The sequence below is a fragment of the Meleagris gallopavo genome, chromosome 10, assembly GCF_905368555.1.
Source record: "Meleagris gallopavo chromosome 10, MGAL_WU_HG_1.1, whole genome shotgun sequence".
In the NCBI taxonomy this organism is placed as follows: Eukaryota; Metazoa; Chordata; class Aves; order Galliformes; family Phasianidae; genus Meleagris; species Meleagris gallopavo.
The window spans coordinates 13588663-13608125 of NC_139413.1; the positions used below are offsets into that span (position 1 = coordinate 13588663).

General features: G+C 39.9%; 1 protein-coding gene across 5 annotated transcripts in view; it reads left to right on the top strand.

Annotated features, from left to right (window-relative positions):
• Positions 1-19463, top strand: part of EVI5 (ecotropic viral integration site 5) — a 90102-nt gene that overhangs the window by 22018 nt on the left and 48621 nt on the right. Inside the window, exons 1-10 of one of the 5 annotated variants that reach the window (XM_085231812.1) lie at positions 258-323; positions 7065-7294; positions 10516-10705; positions 13614-13838; positions 14790-14864; positions 15471-15596; positions 16184-16327; positions 17334-17423; positions 17519-17616; positions 18869-18929. In XM_085231812.1, coding sequence (XP_085087938.1) covers positions 273-323; positions 7065-7294; positions 10516-10705; positions 13614-13838; positions 14790-14864; positions 15471-15596; positions 16184-16327; positions 17334-17423; positions 17519-17616; positions 18869-18929 — 1290 coding nt within the window. In that variant the 5' untranslated portion in view covers positions 258-272. Of the gene's footprint in view, positions 1-257; positions 324-1293; positions 1425-1539; positions 1683-5602; positions 6261-7064; positions 7295-10515; positions 10706-13613; positions 13839-14789; positions 14865-15470; positions 15597-16183; positions 16328-17333; positions 17424-17518; positions 17617-18868; positions 18930-19463 lie in introns of those variants that run through there. The other 4 variants (XM_085231811.1, XM_010715574.4, XM_019618454.3 and 1 more) reach the window with 4 other exon arrangements.

Consider the following 19463-nt stretch of genomic DNA (forward strand, 5'->3'; position numbering starts at 1 on the left):
CCCAATTAAATGCTATTGCTAAAACAGAGCTGCTGGTATTTGATCGAAGAAACCAAGCGCACGTTACAGCTGCCGGACAGAGAGAAGGGAAAGGAAAAGGAAGAGAAAGGAAAGGGAAGCTGTCCTCGGTCAGACAGGAAGCGGCGCGCTCCCGCACTCACAACCTCACCTGCAGCTGCGGAAGGTCGGCGCTTTGCTTGCTTTGGGAGGCCGCCCAGCTCCTCCGCCCTGCCCCGCCCTCACAAATTCGAGGCCTCGCACTCCCGCCTGCGATGCCGGCTGGGGCCATGGCTGCGGGTCGGAAGGGCTCCGAACTCGCTGAGGTAAAAGCTCCGATTTTTGATGTTGTGATGAAGTAATTTCTGCAGGTAACTTTTAATAGCAGCAGGAGGAGCGTAAGTGTGTGTTTTCTTAGCGCGGTTTCTCAGTCCGCGCTGTTTGCGGTGCTCTGGTGAGAGAGAGAGAGAGCGGGGCGCAGAGCCTGCAGCCGCGCCTTCCAAAATCCGCTGCCCGCCTCGTCTCGAATATTGGCGTTCCATGCAGTAGCACGCGCGCCTGCTGGCAGCGCTCTTCGGTTCTGTGTTTTGAGCTCTTAGGAGAGTTTTAACAAACAAGGACCCCGGCAGGCTTCAGTCCGGAGCTGCTCGCGCCTCGTTGCAGGAGCGCGGCAGCAGGCGGGCTCGCGCCGGAGCTGCCCTGGGTCCGCAGCGGCACCCGGCCTGGCAGCGCCGCTGGGGTCGGCCGAGGCCCGCGGCTGCACAGTGTTGTCGGGAGCGTTACCGCGGTGTGGGCGGCACCGTGGCGGCTGCATCGGCACCGGGAAGCACAGAGACGGAGCGGGCGCCGGCTGTCACCGCCTCGCGCGAAGGACGAGCGGTAATTCCGGGCTCCGGTGTCGCGGTGCGAGGCGGCGCGTCGTGTGGCGGGCGGCACGCGGGAGCCAGCGGCGGGAAGGGCCGGGGCGCGTCGCGTTTCGCCGCCGCGATGCCGGAGTGGTGCAGAGCTGCGGGCAGGGCTCGGCGGACCCGGCCGCCACCCGGCTTCGCGGCGAACGAAAGGAGGCGGCGAGGCCGGAGCCGCGCGGCCACCCCGGCCGTCGGGCCCGGCTTCTGGCCGCCGAAAGTAGTGCGGCCCGTCATCGGCGGCTACGCGTGGGGAGCCCGGCGCTGGCCGCGCCCGTGCCCACGGCGACGCGAGAAAGAGGCCCCGGCGGGCCGGGCCCGGCGCTGCGGGGGCGCGGGGCAGCTCATCGCGACGGCTGCGCGCAGAGTGCGCCTGCGCGGCATTGGCTGGGACGTGGCCCGGCTGCCGGGGACGGCGGGGAGGGGGGCGGGAGGCGGCTCGGCGGAGATCGGCGGCGGTCGGCGGTGGGCTACGGGGCGCGCCGATGCTCGCACCTCTCCGTCGCGGGCGACGCTTCCAAGGTGAGGCTCAGGCGGGGCGCCCCCGCCGATGAGTGGCCGGAGCCGGGGGCGGGGCGCGACGCGACGGGGCCTAGGCGGGGTGCAGCGGCCCGGCCGCGGTTTCCGTCCCGGGGAGTTGGGTCGGACGGCACCGCTCCCGGTTCCCGGTGGCCCGAGTTGCTCTGCGTCGGGTTCTCCTCGCCGCGGGGTGCGCGCTGCGGAGGGTGGCCGGACTGGGGGCCGCGGGGTCCGTGCGCCTCGGCCCGGCCGGGCGGGAAGGTGGGCGCTGCGGTGCGAGTGGGGAGAGCGTGACTGCGCGGGGCCGGCGGCGCTGCGTGGTGATAAGAAGGAGCACTCGCCTCTGGTCTGCGGTGCGCTCGTGGGGGTTTATCTGTGAAGGGAGATTTTTCTCAGTCACGTTTTTACGGAGGTATTGTTAAGCAGGAGCGTTTTGGGTGCGTGGTTGTTGAGAAGGGTGCTTCAGTGGTCTGTTCTAGTGACACCTCGTGCTGCATCTGCACCGACTAGGTTGTATAATAAGGGCAAGAAGTCGATGATGGTGTTGTGGCTACTTAGGGTTCATTTCGACTACGGTATCCAGAGGTGTTCTGTAGTCACGCGGAATTCCTGCTTGCTTCCTGTGTTGCTGATCAGAGAACAATTTGTGTGAGGTTGGTGTGGTGTTTGGAATTGTCAGTAGGAGCCGAAATAAACAGCAAATTTTAAAACATTCTCATATTGTCCTGGGTCAGTTTTTGTAACAGGTGGCCTACAGGAGGTGTAGGAAGGAGTCACATCTGTACAGAGGGGATATGGCAGCATTTAGTGTGTTTTGCTTATCTCTGAAAGCATTTGTCAGAAAATTCTTTTTTCCCCCCAACATTTTTTTTTTTTATTCACTTGATGGCTACAGGATAAGGTAATTGGATTCTGTTTGTTTTTCTGGTGGATATTTTGCTTAAATGCATCTATTTATTCTCCCTTCTAGCCTCCAGTTTCTGCTTTGGTCGTGATTATACAGCTCTGCATTTACATACAGATAACAGTATTCAAGGATATTTTGAGATAGCTAAGCGCAATTTCAAGTAAGGGTTAGGAGAGGAAATAGAGGATGATGAAAGGGGGACACAATCAGGAGGAAAATACTAGCTATTATGAATCAGCATTGCCTGAATTTGATTAAGCTGGATGAGGACAGCTGTGGTGAGTATCCCTGAGGTCCAGCCAGCCCAGTAGTGCCTCTGAGAGTAGCAGACATTTGCAGAAGAACTACTAAACACAAGAATCTGCTTCCTCCTCAGATCTTCTCTGAGCAGGCTGAGGCTAAGGCACTTCCTGAGCTAGATAGAGTTCAGTGGATTGGATTCTTTGTGTGTCTTTTTTCATTGCCTTCTGTATGTTTTTCTTCTGTAGAGTTGTCTAGTGGGTTTTGAGAAAGTAAGCAGGAGATGGCTGGTGAATGGAATAGGTGAAATGGAGTTTATGAAGAGGAGGAGGTGGGAGAAGCTTTTCAAAGTTGACAGGAGAAAGGGGTGGGGGAAAATGAAGTGCTTAAGTAGTTAGTGTCAGCTGCTTCTTTGGATAAGGCTGAGGGAGAAGTATTTGAAAAATGGAAAAAAGGGGGAAGTGGAGTCCTTTCTCAGAGGATTTTGAAAAAGCAGGGCTGTTTATCTTGCTAATTCAGTGTTCTCACAAACAGTCATGTAAAAGAAAAAAATCCCAGTGGTTCTTCCCTCAAACAACTTTTTTCCGTACCTTCATTTTATACTCTGAATTCAGTATTTTTTCCAATTTTTTTAATAATAAAAATATGTACTTATGTATTGACTGTTTGCTTTTATATTTAAGTTTATAATCTTGATCTGTTAAATAAATCCTCTGAGGTTTTAACTATGTGACGGTGTTTTGAATTAAAGCCCTGTGTCTTATTTACCTTATGAAAACCAACATCAACTTGGTAAATTTTTGGTTAATGTATATGAGGAATACTGTCTTCATTGTAGTCATCTGCTTAAATGCCTTTGGTTAAAGAGCGTCTTGTCCTTCTGCTGCAGGTGGCAGTTGGAATAACTGGGGGTTGGCATCTGGGAGGGTGGCTTAGTCATAATGGAGGGGGACTTAGCTTTGCTCAGCTCACGTTCAGCAGGGAGGTATTCCTGGTGTTTACATGTACGCTTAGCAAAAGCTGCATGCCCACAAGGTAGAGGCGGAAGTGATTTAGTGAAGTCTGGCTTATCCTTGATTGCTGTTAACTTGTTAACAGCCTAAGAACTCTGGAAACAATTATTGAGTTTGCTGGGAAGGAGTGTTTTGGGGAGAGCCTAGGAAATATCTGTTCTGATTTGGGCGGTGAGGAGCATTAATGCCTTTTGGTCACATTGAGAGAGACACTGCAGTGGCTGTTACTGCGGGCTGTACTAACTGTCAACTTTGCTTGCTAGTTTTCTGTAAAACTAACCCTTCCAAGTTGGGTTGAGGCAGTTACTGCGTATTTGGGGTTGAAGTGCAGTACTGTGGTTGGGCATTTGGACTAAAACAAAGATGTTGGCTTAGAGAGCGACTGTGGACACTTAATCTGCTTGTATTCGTTCCTAACTTGGGAAACAGCCAAAAGCTGCTATCGAGTGTTATTTTTTGTCTGAACAAATTTTGTCTGTCTCTATAGTATAGTATTAAATGCCTGCTTGATGATTATCATAAAGCATTCTTGATTTTTTTCTTAATTTTAGAGAATATTAATATTGCGATGACACAGGTCTCTGATTCACCAGTATCATATGCTGTATGAATGCTGGTGTGGGTTGGTTTTGTTTTTTAAATAAGGTTTCTTCAGACTGTCAGATGGAGCTTGTCTTTTACTAGTGGGTTGCTGCGGTCAGAATTTGGCAGTGCACTTGTAACTAGCAGGATGTTATGAGAAGAGCTTACTGTTACCTTTATGAGAGGAAAAACTATTGTATGTTATTTAAAATGGGCATCAAAAACTAGTAGCTAGTCACAACCAAACATTTGGAAAGTGTTTTTTTCCACATCACTGTGTAAAGTGATGTATGTAAGAACTTAGCTTTACATCTCTAAGGTGCTTGACTTAGATATAGTTTGAATGGCAGACTAGTAAAAGACTACTTTCAAACATAGTGAAAGAATTTCCAACTTAATTGTTAAGGCTTGCAGTTATTTTTACTTTGTTGTACAACAAGAATAGTTGAAACAGTATTTCTGATAATTGAGACACCCATAGCTTTAATACCTGTTTCTTTCAGGGGAATGCAGAGTATTGGTCAAACTCAGTGTCTGCAGAAATGTGTATGTAGGTTGCTCTGAAAGTAATGCCTCCTGTTTGTTTCTATGGATACTACAGCGGCACAGTGACGCTATTTTTCAACACAGTTCCACCATTAGCTGTGTGTTTTAGTCAGCAATGAACAAGAGCCCGTGTGCTGTGCTCAAAAATCTATAGCAGCTGAGTGGTATGGTGGGGTTCCTGGGCACGGGCTGTGAGCTGAGTTTGTGTTTGAAGTGTGATTAATTGGCGGGCTCTTAAGGGAGACCTCTTTGGGGAAGCAAACGTGTTCTCAGAGTTGATTGAGTCTGTGGTTTTGCTCATGCAGAAATAGTGATGATCAGTGGATTGGATTCTTTGTGTGTCTTTTTTCATTGCCTTCTGTATGTTTTTCTTCTGTAGGGTTGTCTAGTGGGTTTTGAGAAAGTAAGCAGGAGATGGCTGGTCATCTGAACAGTTCTCTTGATTTGGTGTGCATCCCAGGTGTAGTGGGTTGTCTTTTCTGCTTTTCAAATTTAATTTGAAATTCAGCATCTGGAAAATGCTGATTTAACCGCTGTCTTGTACAGTTTTCTTGACTGTAACTTCTCTTAGTATTCTTCACCTAGTCCGTTCCTACAGACTTTTACATGGCTTTTTAATGCCCTGTGATCTACTGCTAAGTAAATTCTAGGTTTTTTTCCTACCTCCTCATCCCCTTCAGATCTCTGAACTCAGAGTGTGAGTCTTGTGTAAGCTATACTCAGCTTGGTTTTACTTTCTCACCTTAAGCTGTCTTAATTACTTTGCTTTGTAGTATATAATCCATTTGTATCTCCTTTTTTCTCCCTGCTTGTGTCACAGTGTGCAACTCTAAATCAGTGCTTTTCTAATATTTATATGTGAATATGTGCTCAAAACAGAAGTGTGACTTTTGGCAGTTGCTTGCTGTATTCTTAAGATTGTTCCTGTTTCTGCCAATGTTTATTTTTGGAGTAGTTGTGTTGCTTGTCATGTTTGAAGCAGTAAAAAACCTTTGAGAAAATACTCAGTCCTCTTACCAAGTGACATGCATGTGTTGTCTGTATTATAAATCTGTCACTTAAAATGAAACATGAATAATTTGTGCTTCAGTAGCAATAGACTGAAATATTAATGAATATATTAAATTTGAGTCTGAAATCTCTATTGTATTTTCTTTTTTTGTTACAAAAAGTGGTGTTGAAATCCTAGTTTTGAAAGTGCATCTCCAAGGTGAGCTTTAAAAAATTATGGATTTTTTTTTTTAGTATTGTAATACTGGAAAGGACAGAAGAAGTTGCATAGGAAAACCTAAGTGGTGCAGGAAGCAACTGGAACATTTCAGATGCTTTTCTGGGGGCCTGTGGCAGAAATGTTAAGTCACAGCTTGAAACAGTGGTTGAGCACCTGGTAGAAGGCAGGGCAACCCAGGGGAGCTCAGCTGCATGCGATGCACCTGAGTGAGTGGAAGGGGTGGAGCCAGGATCCAGTGCTTCCCAGGCCTCATTTAAGGGTTGGCAGTGGAGGTGAGGGTATCTTGCTGGAGATCCCTGCCTACTGGAGGCCTTCCAAAAGTAAGCAAATTTTCTTTGTTTCTGCATGTGTGGCTGCTGCGTTTGGGCTTGTCCTCATTTGCTGTAGCCTAGGACGTTGCCACCACACTATTATTGCTGTGTGTTCTATCACATGGCATTACAGGGCCTTACTGCTCACACTTGTGGTTTGTAACCCTGCATCTGAGTATTTCTAGCAAAACCCATTAAGCTTTCCAGAGACAACATTAAGCACACAGAATTTAACTTTTTTTCTACATGCTGGCAGGTGTTAAAGAATCCTTTACTTTGGTGTAAATGAGAATTGTGGTGCACCTGTTCCTCTTCCCCATGCTGTGGAGGATTTCTGTTATAGGCAAACAGAAATCAGCAGAGCTTAGGATTTACACTGATATGTTTCTGCTGCTTCTCTGTCAGTTATGAAGTAGTTGACTGCTTCCTCATCTATCCTTCTGCATGTCCTGCGCTGTTACTATCTTCTCAATACATTTTAAAAAGTAGTGGATTTTTTTTCTGTAGTGGGAAGTCTGAACTGACCTGTGGTATTTCTGTACTGCAGAAACCAGTTCCGTTGAACAAATTCCTCTGTATCTTTCTTGTGTATTAGCAATATAGTTGCATGTTATTTCTTCTGTAATACTGAATTTCTATCGTTGCAGCTTGTCTTGCTTCTGACAGCTTTGGGTCTTCTGCAGAAATAAACAATCCCAATGCCAGCTTATGCATATTGCATCTTTTCCCTGTTTAGTGGAAGCAGGTTGATTGAAAAGATGGGAAAAAAAACAAACACAACACAACTGTTGTAGCCTCTTCTTGTCATCACAGGTGGCGACAGACAAGGTTGCAGGCAAGCTGAGCTCTACTCTCTCATGGGTGAAGAACACTGTATCGCACACCGTCAGTCAGATGGCCAGTCAGGTGGCAAGTCCATCTGCCTCCTTACACACTACATCCTCCTCTACCACTTTGTCTACACCTGCATTATCACCATCCTCGCCAGCACAGCTGAGTCCAGACGACCTAGAATTACTGGCTAAACTTGAGGAGCAGAACAGGTAAATGCAAAACTTCTTGATCTACAGATTATAGTAATAAGATTGAATTGGTTTATTGTAGCTTCAGCATTGAGACTGTTAAAGGAGGTTGCTGTTATTGTCTTGGTGCAACACCTTAATTTCAAGGTTAAGAATTAATGTTCTAAAGGTGTATATTCTTGAAGAATCTGTTTTTGTAGAATGTTCAGAAGGGTTATCTTTCTGGTTTTAAAGAAGTGCTTATAACTGCTGCTTATTTTAGAAATTTACATTGGAGTCACACAGTGTTCAGTATCCTAACTGAAATGGAATATCATAGGAATGAGACTTCTGTGTAACTTCCTCACATTCTTAGATAAAAATGGTATTTTTATAGGCTTTTTGAAATGTGGAGTACCTCAGAATTCCCTTGTTTTCGTTCTTGATTTCCACAGTACAACCTGCTCACGTGTAGCCTTTTAGCGTGTTATCTGTTTACCTATGATGATGTACATGGAACAGGATTTTCTGTTGGAAATAGTAGAAAAGTAGAAGCTGCTATTCTGCTATTTAGTTTAAGGGTTTGAGCAGAGTTCTTCAGTTTGTATTCTGTAATTTAGTCTGCAGGTCAAGTTATTTTGTACAGGTACAGCTAATAAAGGAGGCTTTGCAGTTTCTTCAGTGTTATGGCTGGAGGTGTCATTTTACAGATGGAGCAGTGTTCAAACATCTTTTATTTGCAAGGAATAATAGATGCATGCTGCAGTTATGCTAATGGAGGTATGCAATGACTTAATTTCATGAAAGAGAAATCCCTGATCAGTCATTCCTGTTTGTCCTGAATTTTTTTATACACTCCTGTAACTGAGAAGAGGCAGTAATGCCAATTGTCTCCTGGCACATCTTCTCTTCGTGCTCTGATTCTGCAGCCTGATAGTAAAGTAACTTACAAGGAAATTGTAGCTGTCTAGTTCATGACTGAGAATGGAGGTCAGCTCTTTTCCTTATGGTTTATGGGGTTATCTTTCATTTGAAGGTGTACTGTGATTTTTTTTGCTGTGCTAGTAGCCATTTAAAATTTATCAAAAGAAGAAAAAAAAGGAGGTAAATGGAGTGCTTTTAAGAAAGCTCATTTGCATTTAATCTGAAGCTTTCAGTTCTTTTTATGACCAAGGGTCTCATTTCTATTTAAAAAAACTGTAATATCTGTTCTTTGGACTGCTTATCTTTGTTAGGGCGTAAGATTTGTTTATCTAGAGTAGTTATATTAAGCCCTGAAGTTAGTTTGCTTTTTCGAAGCATGTCAGCTTGCGCTTGTTAGGTTTTCTTCTTCAGGTTTGCACTCTTGATTTAGTACAATTTAGGTTAACCTATCTGTTTTCATTTGATTAATCTTTTTTTTTTTAAGACAGATTTGTTGTTCTTTCCCACTTTTAGTTTTGTGCATGAATTGTAATTAGAGGTTGTCAGATATCTCGCACCAAATGTACTTTCCTTGTGAGACCCAATACTTGAAGTAAAAATGTGGTGCTCTTATCATGGAGGGTGCACTGTAGTTTTGGAAGCTTGAATCTGCATTTTAACACAGTGAGAAGGAATTGTACACTGAACACATGGAACAATAGCTGGTGCTGGGTACTTGTAAAGGTTTAATTTATGTTCTTGACTTTAACATGAACAAGAACAATGTGAATTATTTAAACAGGCTAGGAACTGAAAAAACTCGAACAGTATCAGGCTATGAATGTATTAAACATTCTGTAATCCATTTCTACTGGAAGTCTTCTCAAAATAATGAGGTAGCTCAGTCCAGAGTCCTGTTGTAACTGTTTGGCATTAGTAAATCATTTATAAAGTTTTAGGTGAAGGAAATCAGTTGTTGAACAACACGGAACTTTGCATACTACTTACTTTGTAAAGAACTTCCCATTTTCAAATCCAAGGACAATGAATTTATCCAGGTAAGATCAATCTAGTGAAACTTATATGAAAAAGCTGTGGTAATTAACCAGTCAGAGCCTTTTATAATCATCATGTTTTTATAATTGCGATATTTTTTCTGTGCTCGTTTTTCATCAGTAATTACTTTGCTCTTTTGATGCTGACTCACACTGATAGAAGGAATTTTTGAGCTAAGTTTTCATTATGCATTGGTATTAGGTTTCTAAACATTAAAAAACAAGGTGAAAGCTGGGCACTGGGAAAGCTAATATAAGTATCTCTTAGCTGGGAGCTTAAAGTACAAGTAGTCTGAGACTTGTGTAAAAGGGTTATGAATAAGAACTTAAAACTTAATACAACTGTGCTAAAATGTTGCCAGGCTTTTAGATTTCGTGCAGGTGCATGAAAAATTACTGAGCCAGATCTCTCTACTTCATGAAGTATTTGTACAAATCTTGCTACCTGATAATCCCAGTTCTCATATCCAAGTGGTGGGCTTTATCCATCCATTAGCTTTTGTTGCCCAATTCCCATTTGTTAGGACTGAGTTATTTTTTTTCTCATCCATTTATAAAACACCATATTGAACAGTTGTCAGCATAGTTCAGAAGAGTAACTTACATTATTATATGTCTGTATATACATTATCAATGTGTATTGTGTTAATGGGGAGATTTTTGATTTCTTTTCTTTAAAATTACTGTCTTTTCCTGTACCTTTGACATTCAAAATGATTGTTGAGAATGTTTAACTTCTTTGCTTGTGTTCTCTTTGTCAACTCAATGCACGAAAGCCCTTGGTTTTTGTTTGTTTGTTTGTTTTTGTGTTGCTAGTAAGGTCAAACCCTGTTGTTGGTACTTACACCTCGAATCCTGCTGATCTTCTGTGTTCAGCTTTTAATCTCCAGTTGGTAAATGTGTGGAAGAAGTTTGATTTGTGCTGCCTCTGTGCTTTCTCCAACTTTATTAAGATCTAGTTCAGGAGGTTGTAAGACACTGATTAAAATCTCAATTCTGTTATTTATGCATAATGTGACAGTTCTGTTAGTTCCTTAAAAGGCTGCAATGTAATCTGCTATTCTGGCTGCAGAAATACTTGAGTGATTATAAATAGTAACATTGAACAGTTCTATTTAAATTTATTACAGATGGATGTTGGAAAAACCAACATGGACCCAGTGCAACTCTATGCTTGTTCTTTGCAGTGATTTTTTTTTTTTACAAATTTGTGCTTCCAACAAAACAAAAACAATAGTGTGGCAATAGCGTGATAAGAACATGTAGTTTCTTGTTTTTGTGTGTCTGTGCATGGTTTCTTTGCAGGCTCCTAGAAACAGATAGCAAATCCTTGCGATCAGTAAATGGGTCAAGAAGAAATAGTGGATCTTCTCTTGTATCTAGTTCATCAGCTTCTAGCAATCTCAGCCATCTTGAAGAAGACTCGTGGATCCTGTGGGGGAGAATTGTGAATGAATGGGAAGATGTACGGAAAAAGAAAGAAAAGCAAGTTAAGGTAGTTGGACACATTTGTAGGATGGATTTATAATGTGATAGCTTTTTGGCTCAATTTTAAGATAAGCAAATAAGAGAAGCTTCTAACTGTATCTATTTCAATCCTGAAGCCCTAGTGCTTCTTATGTAACTGTTATTATACTTCTGTCTGATTATGAGAGATTTCCTTTAATCACATACTTGATGTTTTCAAAATGGAGTTACTGAAAACCTGCTTAAGATCATATTGTAGCTGGATGCTGTGATATCTTTTTTTTTTCCCCACTGAACAGCTGTCTATTTAAAAGCATTCTTATTAGAGGAGCAGATCATTCTATTTTATGAGGATCTGATACAAATTTAGTTCAATTGTTCAGGCCAAGTTTGCTGACCCCAGGAACAACATCAAGTGGAAGAAAACAGTTTCTAAACTGTTTTAGAAGGTTAGAGAAATTTTGGGCTGTATATGTCCGTCTAAGCTGTGGGCATGTGCAGGAACAGAATTCAACAATAATTTATATTTAAATTACAAAGTAGTTAGAGCATTTAACATTCATGTTTCAGAAGTAGAAAGTACTGGAAGTGTAGGATTTTTATTCGTGGGCAGCCTATTCTGTTTTGGTTCTTTATTGGCTTTAGTCTGTAGTTTTATGTGCAGAATACAAATTTCAAGGTCTTTTGAATAGTTCGAAGTTCATGTGTGTGAATAGGTTGTGGGAAGGCAGAACAATGGGCTAAAGCAAAGTGTCTTTTATGTGAGTCAGTTGTGGAGAGAGAACACGAGAGTGGAAACAAGGGATGAAAATGAATTCAAGGCTCTATGCTTGCATAGGGAAAACAGTTTCTGGAAAGGTGTTCCTAAAAAGCTGTGCAAAGAAGACCTGTGAACCTGGCAAGGAGAAGCAGATTGGTAATAACTAGATCAGATTGGATGGAATCACTTTCTGAACTGCTTGCATGTAGGCTTTGTAAATGAAGTGTCATGCTGGTCAAGAATTGTTTGGAGAATAAATATTTATTGAAAGTTAGTTAATTAAGTATACTTTTAGTGAGGTTTTTCAATGGTGAAATAATTCTCAGGTGTGTGGGGTTTTTTTTGTTTGTCAAAAATCAAGCTAAACTTTGGAATATAGAACATCCATACTTTGTTGTTGATTGTGCCAGTAGTTACGATCTTAGCAGCCCAAATTTCATTTCATACTGACTATGAAAGCTAGCCTTAAGTTACTAGATACTTGGCAAGTTTTTGAAGCATTAGTCATGGGTGTATGTGTTTTCCTTGTATGTGATACAAGGAGTGTATCACATGGATGTGACCCATCCATGTGCCTTGAGCCTCTCTGGAACTCTTCCTGTTTCTGTAGAGATACTGAAAGATGATGCAAGTTTCACTTTTCTGTGTGCCCAGTACTGAGTAAGATAATAGAATTTTAGTGATACTTAGGTGTGTTTTCCTGCTGTTTCTCTAAGAATATTGGTGGAATTAACCTTGTTATTTTGGTCAAGCAAGTGCATGATAACTTAATGCAAGAAATTACTAACTAATTATTTGTTTATGCTTTTAGACTTTTTGAGGCTTTGGGTGACTGAACTGCAAACTGGTAGTGCGTCGTTGACATAATAGCTAGAGATAAATGTGGAAAGCTGTCTTAGGCTTGTTGGTTTGGAGTTGGACATCTTTTGGGAAATAACTAAATGTCACTGTCATATCTCAACAAATAGTTGCAGTGACATTACTAGGAAGGTTCTGGAAAAAGCTGGTGATCTTTAGGATATTGGAAAGCTGCAGATAGTGCTGCAAAACTCCTGCAGTGGAGTTCAGGCTTAACAAATAATTTGAAGCAGGAGTGTCTATGGAAGTTACCAAGTTCAAAAGATTAGTTAATATTAGTGATATCTTAATATTTGGAGTAGGAGGATAAGTACTTGGACAAATAGGAGTAGAATAGATGATTCTGACCTCAGAATAAATACCCGCAAAATAAAATAAACTGACCTGCAGGAGACAGTATTTGATAATAGTTCATAAGGCTTAAAAAAAAAAAAAAAAGTAACCACAAACAAAAAACCTGCCAATGACAAAGGAACCCTCTTGTCTTGAATTGGCAGTCTTGTAGTCAGACAGATCCTAGTTGCAGAAAGTACTACTAAACCTATTATCTTCGACTCATGCTTTCCCCGCAGTTTTTCACATTAAGCAACAAGACTTCTTTCTACTTGTCTGTTCTGAAAAGACGAGTAACATTCTTGGAATGTGATAAATAGATCTGAGAAGGTTTGAGTTGTATAATAACTAGCTGATTTTTATTTTTTTTCTCTTCAGGGAATTTCAGGTAAATGAAGCAAGCTCAGTTGATGTAAACAATGTATTCTTGGTCTATTGTCAGAAATCACATTTAAATACTTCCTTTAAACAAAAGAAAACTTTGAAATACTGGCACAAGAGAGAAATTAGACATTTTTGTGGAGTGTGTGTCAAATGACTTCTGATAGAAATCTTGTGCACTTTTTTCTGGTTGTCTGTGCTCCATTTAGTTTCAATTTTTTTTTTGCCATTTACTTGTCTTGGAAGTTATTCTTAAGCAATAATTTCTTATGTCTTAAGAACTAGGAATATAATTAAGATTACTTTATTCAATAATGTTTTGTGAAATATTAAAAATTACTATTACTCTTTGGCCTAGAGGAGTTCTTGTTGAAAATGTTTTCTTAATGTTCAGTTTTTTTCATAGTTATTTACTTAAAAACAAACAAACAAAACCTTTAATTGTCTAAATTAGCTAATTAAAAACACTTAATTTTTATTACCTGCCATTTATCTATCGGGCTGCAATTGAGGCTTACACCTTATGAGCTTTGTAACTGATTTGTGACATAATGTATTATTTTCAGGAAATATTAATGATTTTGTATCCCTTTTTGTGCTTTAGGAGCTTGTTCGAAAAGGGATACCTCATCATTTCAGAGCAATTGTCTGGCAGCTTCTGTGTAGTGCTCAAAGCATGCCAATAAAGGATCAGTATTCAGAGCTTTTGAAAATGACATCTCCTTGTGAGAAACTAATAAGAAGGGACATTGCTAGAACGTATCCAGAGCATGATTTCTTTAAAGAGAAAGACAGCCTTGGGCAGGAGGTTTTATTTAATGTAATGAAGGTAAGTCAGCGTTTCTGTTCTTGAAAACACATTAACAAGAGTAAGCAAGCACAAAGGTTTAAAAAAATAATTTAACTTCTGAATGTGTTGTGTCAGTTTCACGTGTCCTGTTTGTTTTTTTTAAACTTACTCTACTTTCCAAATTACATTTCAAAGATAGCTTTCAAATATTGTATTCCTATTTAATATGATTTTATAAGAGATTTAAAACATTTGCTTACTAAACTTGCATTAAAGCAATTTCACATAGTAACTGCTGATAGCATAATGGAAAAAAGTGTGCCATGAAATAAACAATACTGATAGATGAGAACATAGTAAATCAAAACGAGCATTCCATTTTCAGGTGTTGGTGAGCCTGTGTGTGGTAGAAGAAAATGGTAGGTGCAAGCTAATGTGCAGTTGTTAGTGCACAAGCACACAAAATGAGATTGCCACAAAATGTCACTGTATTGCCTCCATTCTACTACAGCTTAAATTTCTGTTGTAGCTTCAACAGAGAAGTCAGCCCTTCTCTGAATCGTAGTAACTTCCAATTCTAAAAAATGCATGGAAACATACAATATGTGTGGAAACCACCTGTAAATAGAACTGCGGCTCTGAATTGTTCTGAAACAGACTGTTTCTTTTGTCAAATCTTCTGCAGATGTAGTAATCCCGTGCATTTGGTATGGGAACCTTCTTATCTTGTAAGACCTGGCAAATTCCTGTGAACTGCAAGCTTTTTTAGATGTGTGTTAGTGTGTTGAAGGCCAACAGAGCAAAGTTCATGTCTCTGTAGCTGCAGGTAGCAACTAAATATCTGTTCAGATTTTTTGTATGGAGTGTCTGTTTGCTGGGGTTTTGGAAGAGCAAGAAAAGTTGTTATCAAAATAACAGCATGAGCTAAGATATATTTTTATTAGTAATGAGGATTTAATTGTTTGGAGTCTTAAAAATGTTATTTTGTAGGCTTATTCTTTGGTGGATCGTGAAGTTGGATACTGTCAAGGAAGTGCTTTTATTGTTGGATTACTACTTATGCAGGTAAACACTGTATTAAGAAATATGCGAACAATGAAAATCCCTGCTAGATCGCGTAATGCGTCGTAGTGATTTGGAAGGAATTTTCTGGTCATTCTTAATTGCTGTTTGTTAAACTGTAATAGTAGAGGGCTGTCTTTTATTCTGCAAATCAAATGAGAATATTCTCTGTTTCTGTCTTTTGTCAAGAAGCTACTAACTTTCTGAGTGAGAGAATGCAATTGTTTCTTAAAGCTAAGGTGGGATCCCAGTTTTGCAAGTTACTCTAGGACATGTTATTTCAGCTATTGAATAGTCATTTCAAATCTATTATGCTAAACCTCCTTTTAGTTCAACTGGAATTTCACAAGTGTCATATTTTAAAAGTTGTCTTTGTATTACTGTTCAGTTTTATAAACCAGGTTATATTGTAAGAAGTTTGCAGACCTCCATTTTGGTTTAGAAGCCACTTGGTAGGACCCAGCATATACAAAGAAAACTACAATAGTAATCATCAGTTATAAATTCCTTGTTTAGAGAAACAGCAAAACACTAAATCTTCCTAAACATTCATTCTGTCCTTATGCTTCTCTTGAGTTTTTGTTTCTGTTGTTTTTATTTTTGATATAGATGCCAGAAGAAGAAGCATTTTGTGTGTTTGTTAAATTAATGCAAGATTACAGACTACGAGAACTCTTCAAACCAAGCATGGCTGAACTGGGCCTTTGTATGTACCAGTTTGAGTGCATGATACAGGTATACACAAAATCTGTCAAACTTCAGTAAATGAGGATAATGAAATTGAGAATTGCAATTCAAGAGCAGGCTTGTTTGTTGATAATAGACTGTTCTCTGACAATAGCTGATTTCAAGACTGCAGGAGAAAGTCTGTGTGTCTGTATAATGTACTTTTTAACCTTTAACAATGTCATGAGGACTTGTGTTGCTATACTTCATGCCTATGATTTGTAAAGCTTGCATTGAGAATTTTAGGACTAAAATGTATTTTTATAAATTTGTACTCAATTTATAGCTGATTTTTTTTTTAAAGTAGAAGTTGGGCTAACAGGGACAAGTAGGCTTAATTTTGTGGTATGGAAATGTTTACATTTCTGCTGTGCAGTGTAGAAATACTACAGATTATACTGCCATGTCTGCTGCTAGGATCTTCATAATGATAAACTTTCATACCCATATCAAGTGATATTTGTTCCAGTTGTGTGTTATGTAACTACTGGCTGTGGCAAATACCAATTATTTTTCCCTGTATGTCAGAGCCATTTGCACAATAAAAACTACTTGCAAAACCATAACAAATATATTTTTTTCATCTTTTTCTCCAGGAGCATCTTCCAGAACTTTATGTGCACTTTCAGTCTCAGAGTTTCCACACTTCTATGTATGCATCATCGTGGTTTTTAACTATATTTCTTACAACTTTTCCACTACCAATTGCAACAAGAATATTTGATATCTTTATGTCTGAGGTAACTACTCAATACTTATGTTCTATTTCAAGAGTAATGGTTAAGAGCAGCTATTTCAGTAGTACTGTCAAGACAGTTCTGATGAGCAAATTTCAAATACCCTTGCTTTGTAGATGTTTATTAGTTGTTTGGTAGGGGAAGATGTCTGTGCATGTAGTTTAAGGAAAAGCAACTACATATTTGAGTATAGATGCTGTATGCAACTTTATAGTCTAAGCCTATTGAAGAGTCATCGTATCTGCCAGAAGTTCTGGATGCAGTATGATAGCATCGTGCAACAGGGGCATCTGTTTTTCAGTCGTTTGGGGTAGAAAATAAATCTTTTGGGCCCATGTTAAAACTTCATGGGGATAAGCAGATGAGGAGGAGGAAGTGTAGAAGATGGCTAGTAGCCAAAAGAATTTATGGAATTACTCAGTGGAATTATCTCTGATGCCTAAGGTGTACCTAGGGTTAGAGCTTTGGGTGAATGTAAGTAGTAACAAACCAAAGCTTTTAGTCCATTTATGCTTTTCCTCTTCAATAATCTTCTAGAAAACACTAACTCAGAGATGGATTCCTTCCAGATCGTGTATAGTATCTAGGATATTCTTGAGTCAAGCATTCCCTGGAATCTGTTTAAATTGTTCAGTTGTGTTATACCTTATTTGAAACAAAAATGCCTTTTTTGAGAAGTACCTGGTTTCTTTTTTTATTCATTATATTTTAGTACCAGGTGTATTTAAAATTATTGATAAAGCTCATGTAAAGAACTGTCATTTAAGAGATTTTTACTTCTGCGGTAGCACTCTGAAGAGGATCTGGTGTTAGGACAAGTAGCCTATTTGTCTTCAGTACAAAACAAGGAACCCAGGATCAATATGTTGTTTAAAGATTTTTTTGATTTCCCTTTCTTTTGTTTGGGAAACTGGGTGAGCTTTCCAATGTTCTTCAATAGTAGAATCATCTTGTAGCATTGACAGTACTATGAATAATTGTTGAATATTATTTTAACTTCTATTTACAGGGTTTAGAGATAGTATTTCGAGTAGGTTTAGCACTACTTCAGACAAACCAAGCAGAATTACTGCAACTTGACATGGAAGGGATGTTACAGGTAAGTTAAGATTATAATATTTTAAGAGATGTGTGTGATGTGTTTTTATTTGCAGCTGTTAATTATATGTAATCTTGTGCTCTGATTGCTTTTAGCACTTTCAAAAGGTCATTCCACATCAGTTTGACAGTGGTCCAGACAAATTAATCCAAGCATCTTACCAAGTCAAATACAATGCAAAAAAGATGAAAAAGTAGGTATAACATTTTGAGAAAAGATCATACTATTGCTTGGAGTTATTGTTTGTTTGTTCAAAGCTCGTTATGCATTACTTCACTTTGAATTTTCCATGTCTAAATTTTTGGGGGTTTTATACTGTGAAGAGTTAAAAACTGAAGTACTGTTTGCAAGAGAATTCTACTGAAGTGGTATTTGCTATTGTTCCTGAATACAATCAAATCTCACTTAAAAACTAAAGCTTCTGAGGAAAGCTGCATGTTACAGAAAATTACAGAGCTTCTGTAAAAAGATTTGAATAGAAAATCTGTTGTGGGATGGGGTGGTGTTAGGTGTGTAGTGTGTAGCTTTTTGATGTTTTTTCTGTTTGTTTTTTTGAGGGTGAAGTAGGGAGGGGAGGATAATTGTAAGGGTAATCCTGATTCTGAGTTTGAAATCCTGAGTATAATACTGCTACTTAAGGTTAGTTGCATGTCTTCACTTTTCTGCCGTCTGTAAATTGTACTGATAAATCAATTTACCCTTCTTGTGCTTTTCCAGGGTTAAGTTGGGCAATTCTTAAGGCAGGCAGCTTGCAGTATATTGTGATGCAAGGAGAATGGATGTGCTAGGGTCTTTCAAAATAAGTTGACTAATCCTGTCCACCATCAGAGTAAGAAGTAGTGCCCAAACTTGCAGGGCACACCCTTTCTCTGAAAACTAATATGAAAACTTGCAGTTTAAAACACTACAATTCAGGCTAAACTTACTTGATTGCCTTTTATAGAGGCATTGAATATCACAACTTGTGTTTCTTCTTGTTGCTGTTTTTTTCATTGGGGCAGTTTTGGAGCTTGCTTGAGAGGGACCAAAATAATTTTAAGTTTTGCTTCAAATCTCTTTGCATCCTTCTGTCCTCCAAACCTTCCTAGCAATGTGTTCCTTTGACTGACTGTATTGAATTGATTGTTGCATAACTGCATTGAGTTGTTATTGTTGTTCCAAATGTTGCCATTTCACATCTGTATCTCAAAGATATACAAGCAAGCACCCACACTTCGGCAGCATATAGTCCAGCCTGTTTATCTCCACAGTAGTATTTCTGTGCTTAAACTAATTTTAATGTCCAGCCCAAGTATTTACAGGGGGACTGTATTTGCAACTTTCAAGTGGTTGTTTAAATGGAGGAAATATAATCTGTATCTATTTTCCTGTTGCTTGTTAGGTATTAGACCACTTAAATTGTCAGTAACTTTTTTAATTGTCCTTTACTATTTCTATTCTTTTAGGTTAGAAAAGGAATACACTACAATAAAAACAAAAGAAATGGAAGAACAAGTTGAAATTAAAGTAAGAGAGCCTCTATAAATTTACTTATAGATAAGTTCAGTTCTTAAATGTGGATTATGTGTCTGATCTGTGTATTGTAGAATTGTTTTGGAAGGGATCTCTTGAAGATCACCTAGCTTCAACTCCTCTGACACAGGCAGAGATACCTTCCAGTAGATCAGGTTGCCCAGGGCCCCATCCATTCTAGCCTTGAATACCTTGAATAGGGATGGAGAATCCAAAGTGACTCAGAGCAGCCTGTTCCAGTGCCTTACCACCCTCTGAAGAAAGGAGTTATTCCAGATATCCAATCTAAATCTGTCTTTTAAAGTCATTACCCTTTATCCTCTTTCTACTGCCTCTGATAGAAATTCCCTCTCCAGCTTTTTTGTGGATCCTCTTTTAAGTACTAGAAGGAAGGACGTGTAGCAGGACACGTAATTGAGGTTCCCACATTGTTGTTTTTTAGCATTTGCATTGGACTGTTTGCTCATAAAGGGCACTTGACTGTGACATTTCTCTTCAAATTTGTTCACCAGAATTAATCAGTGGAGA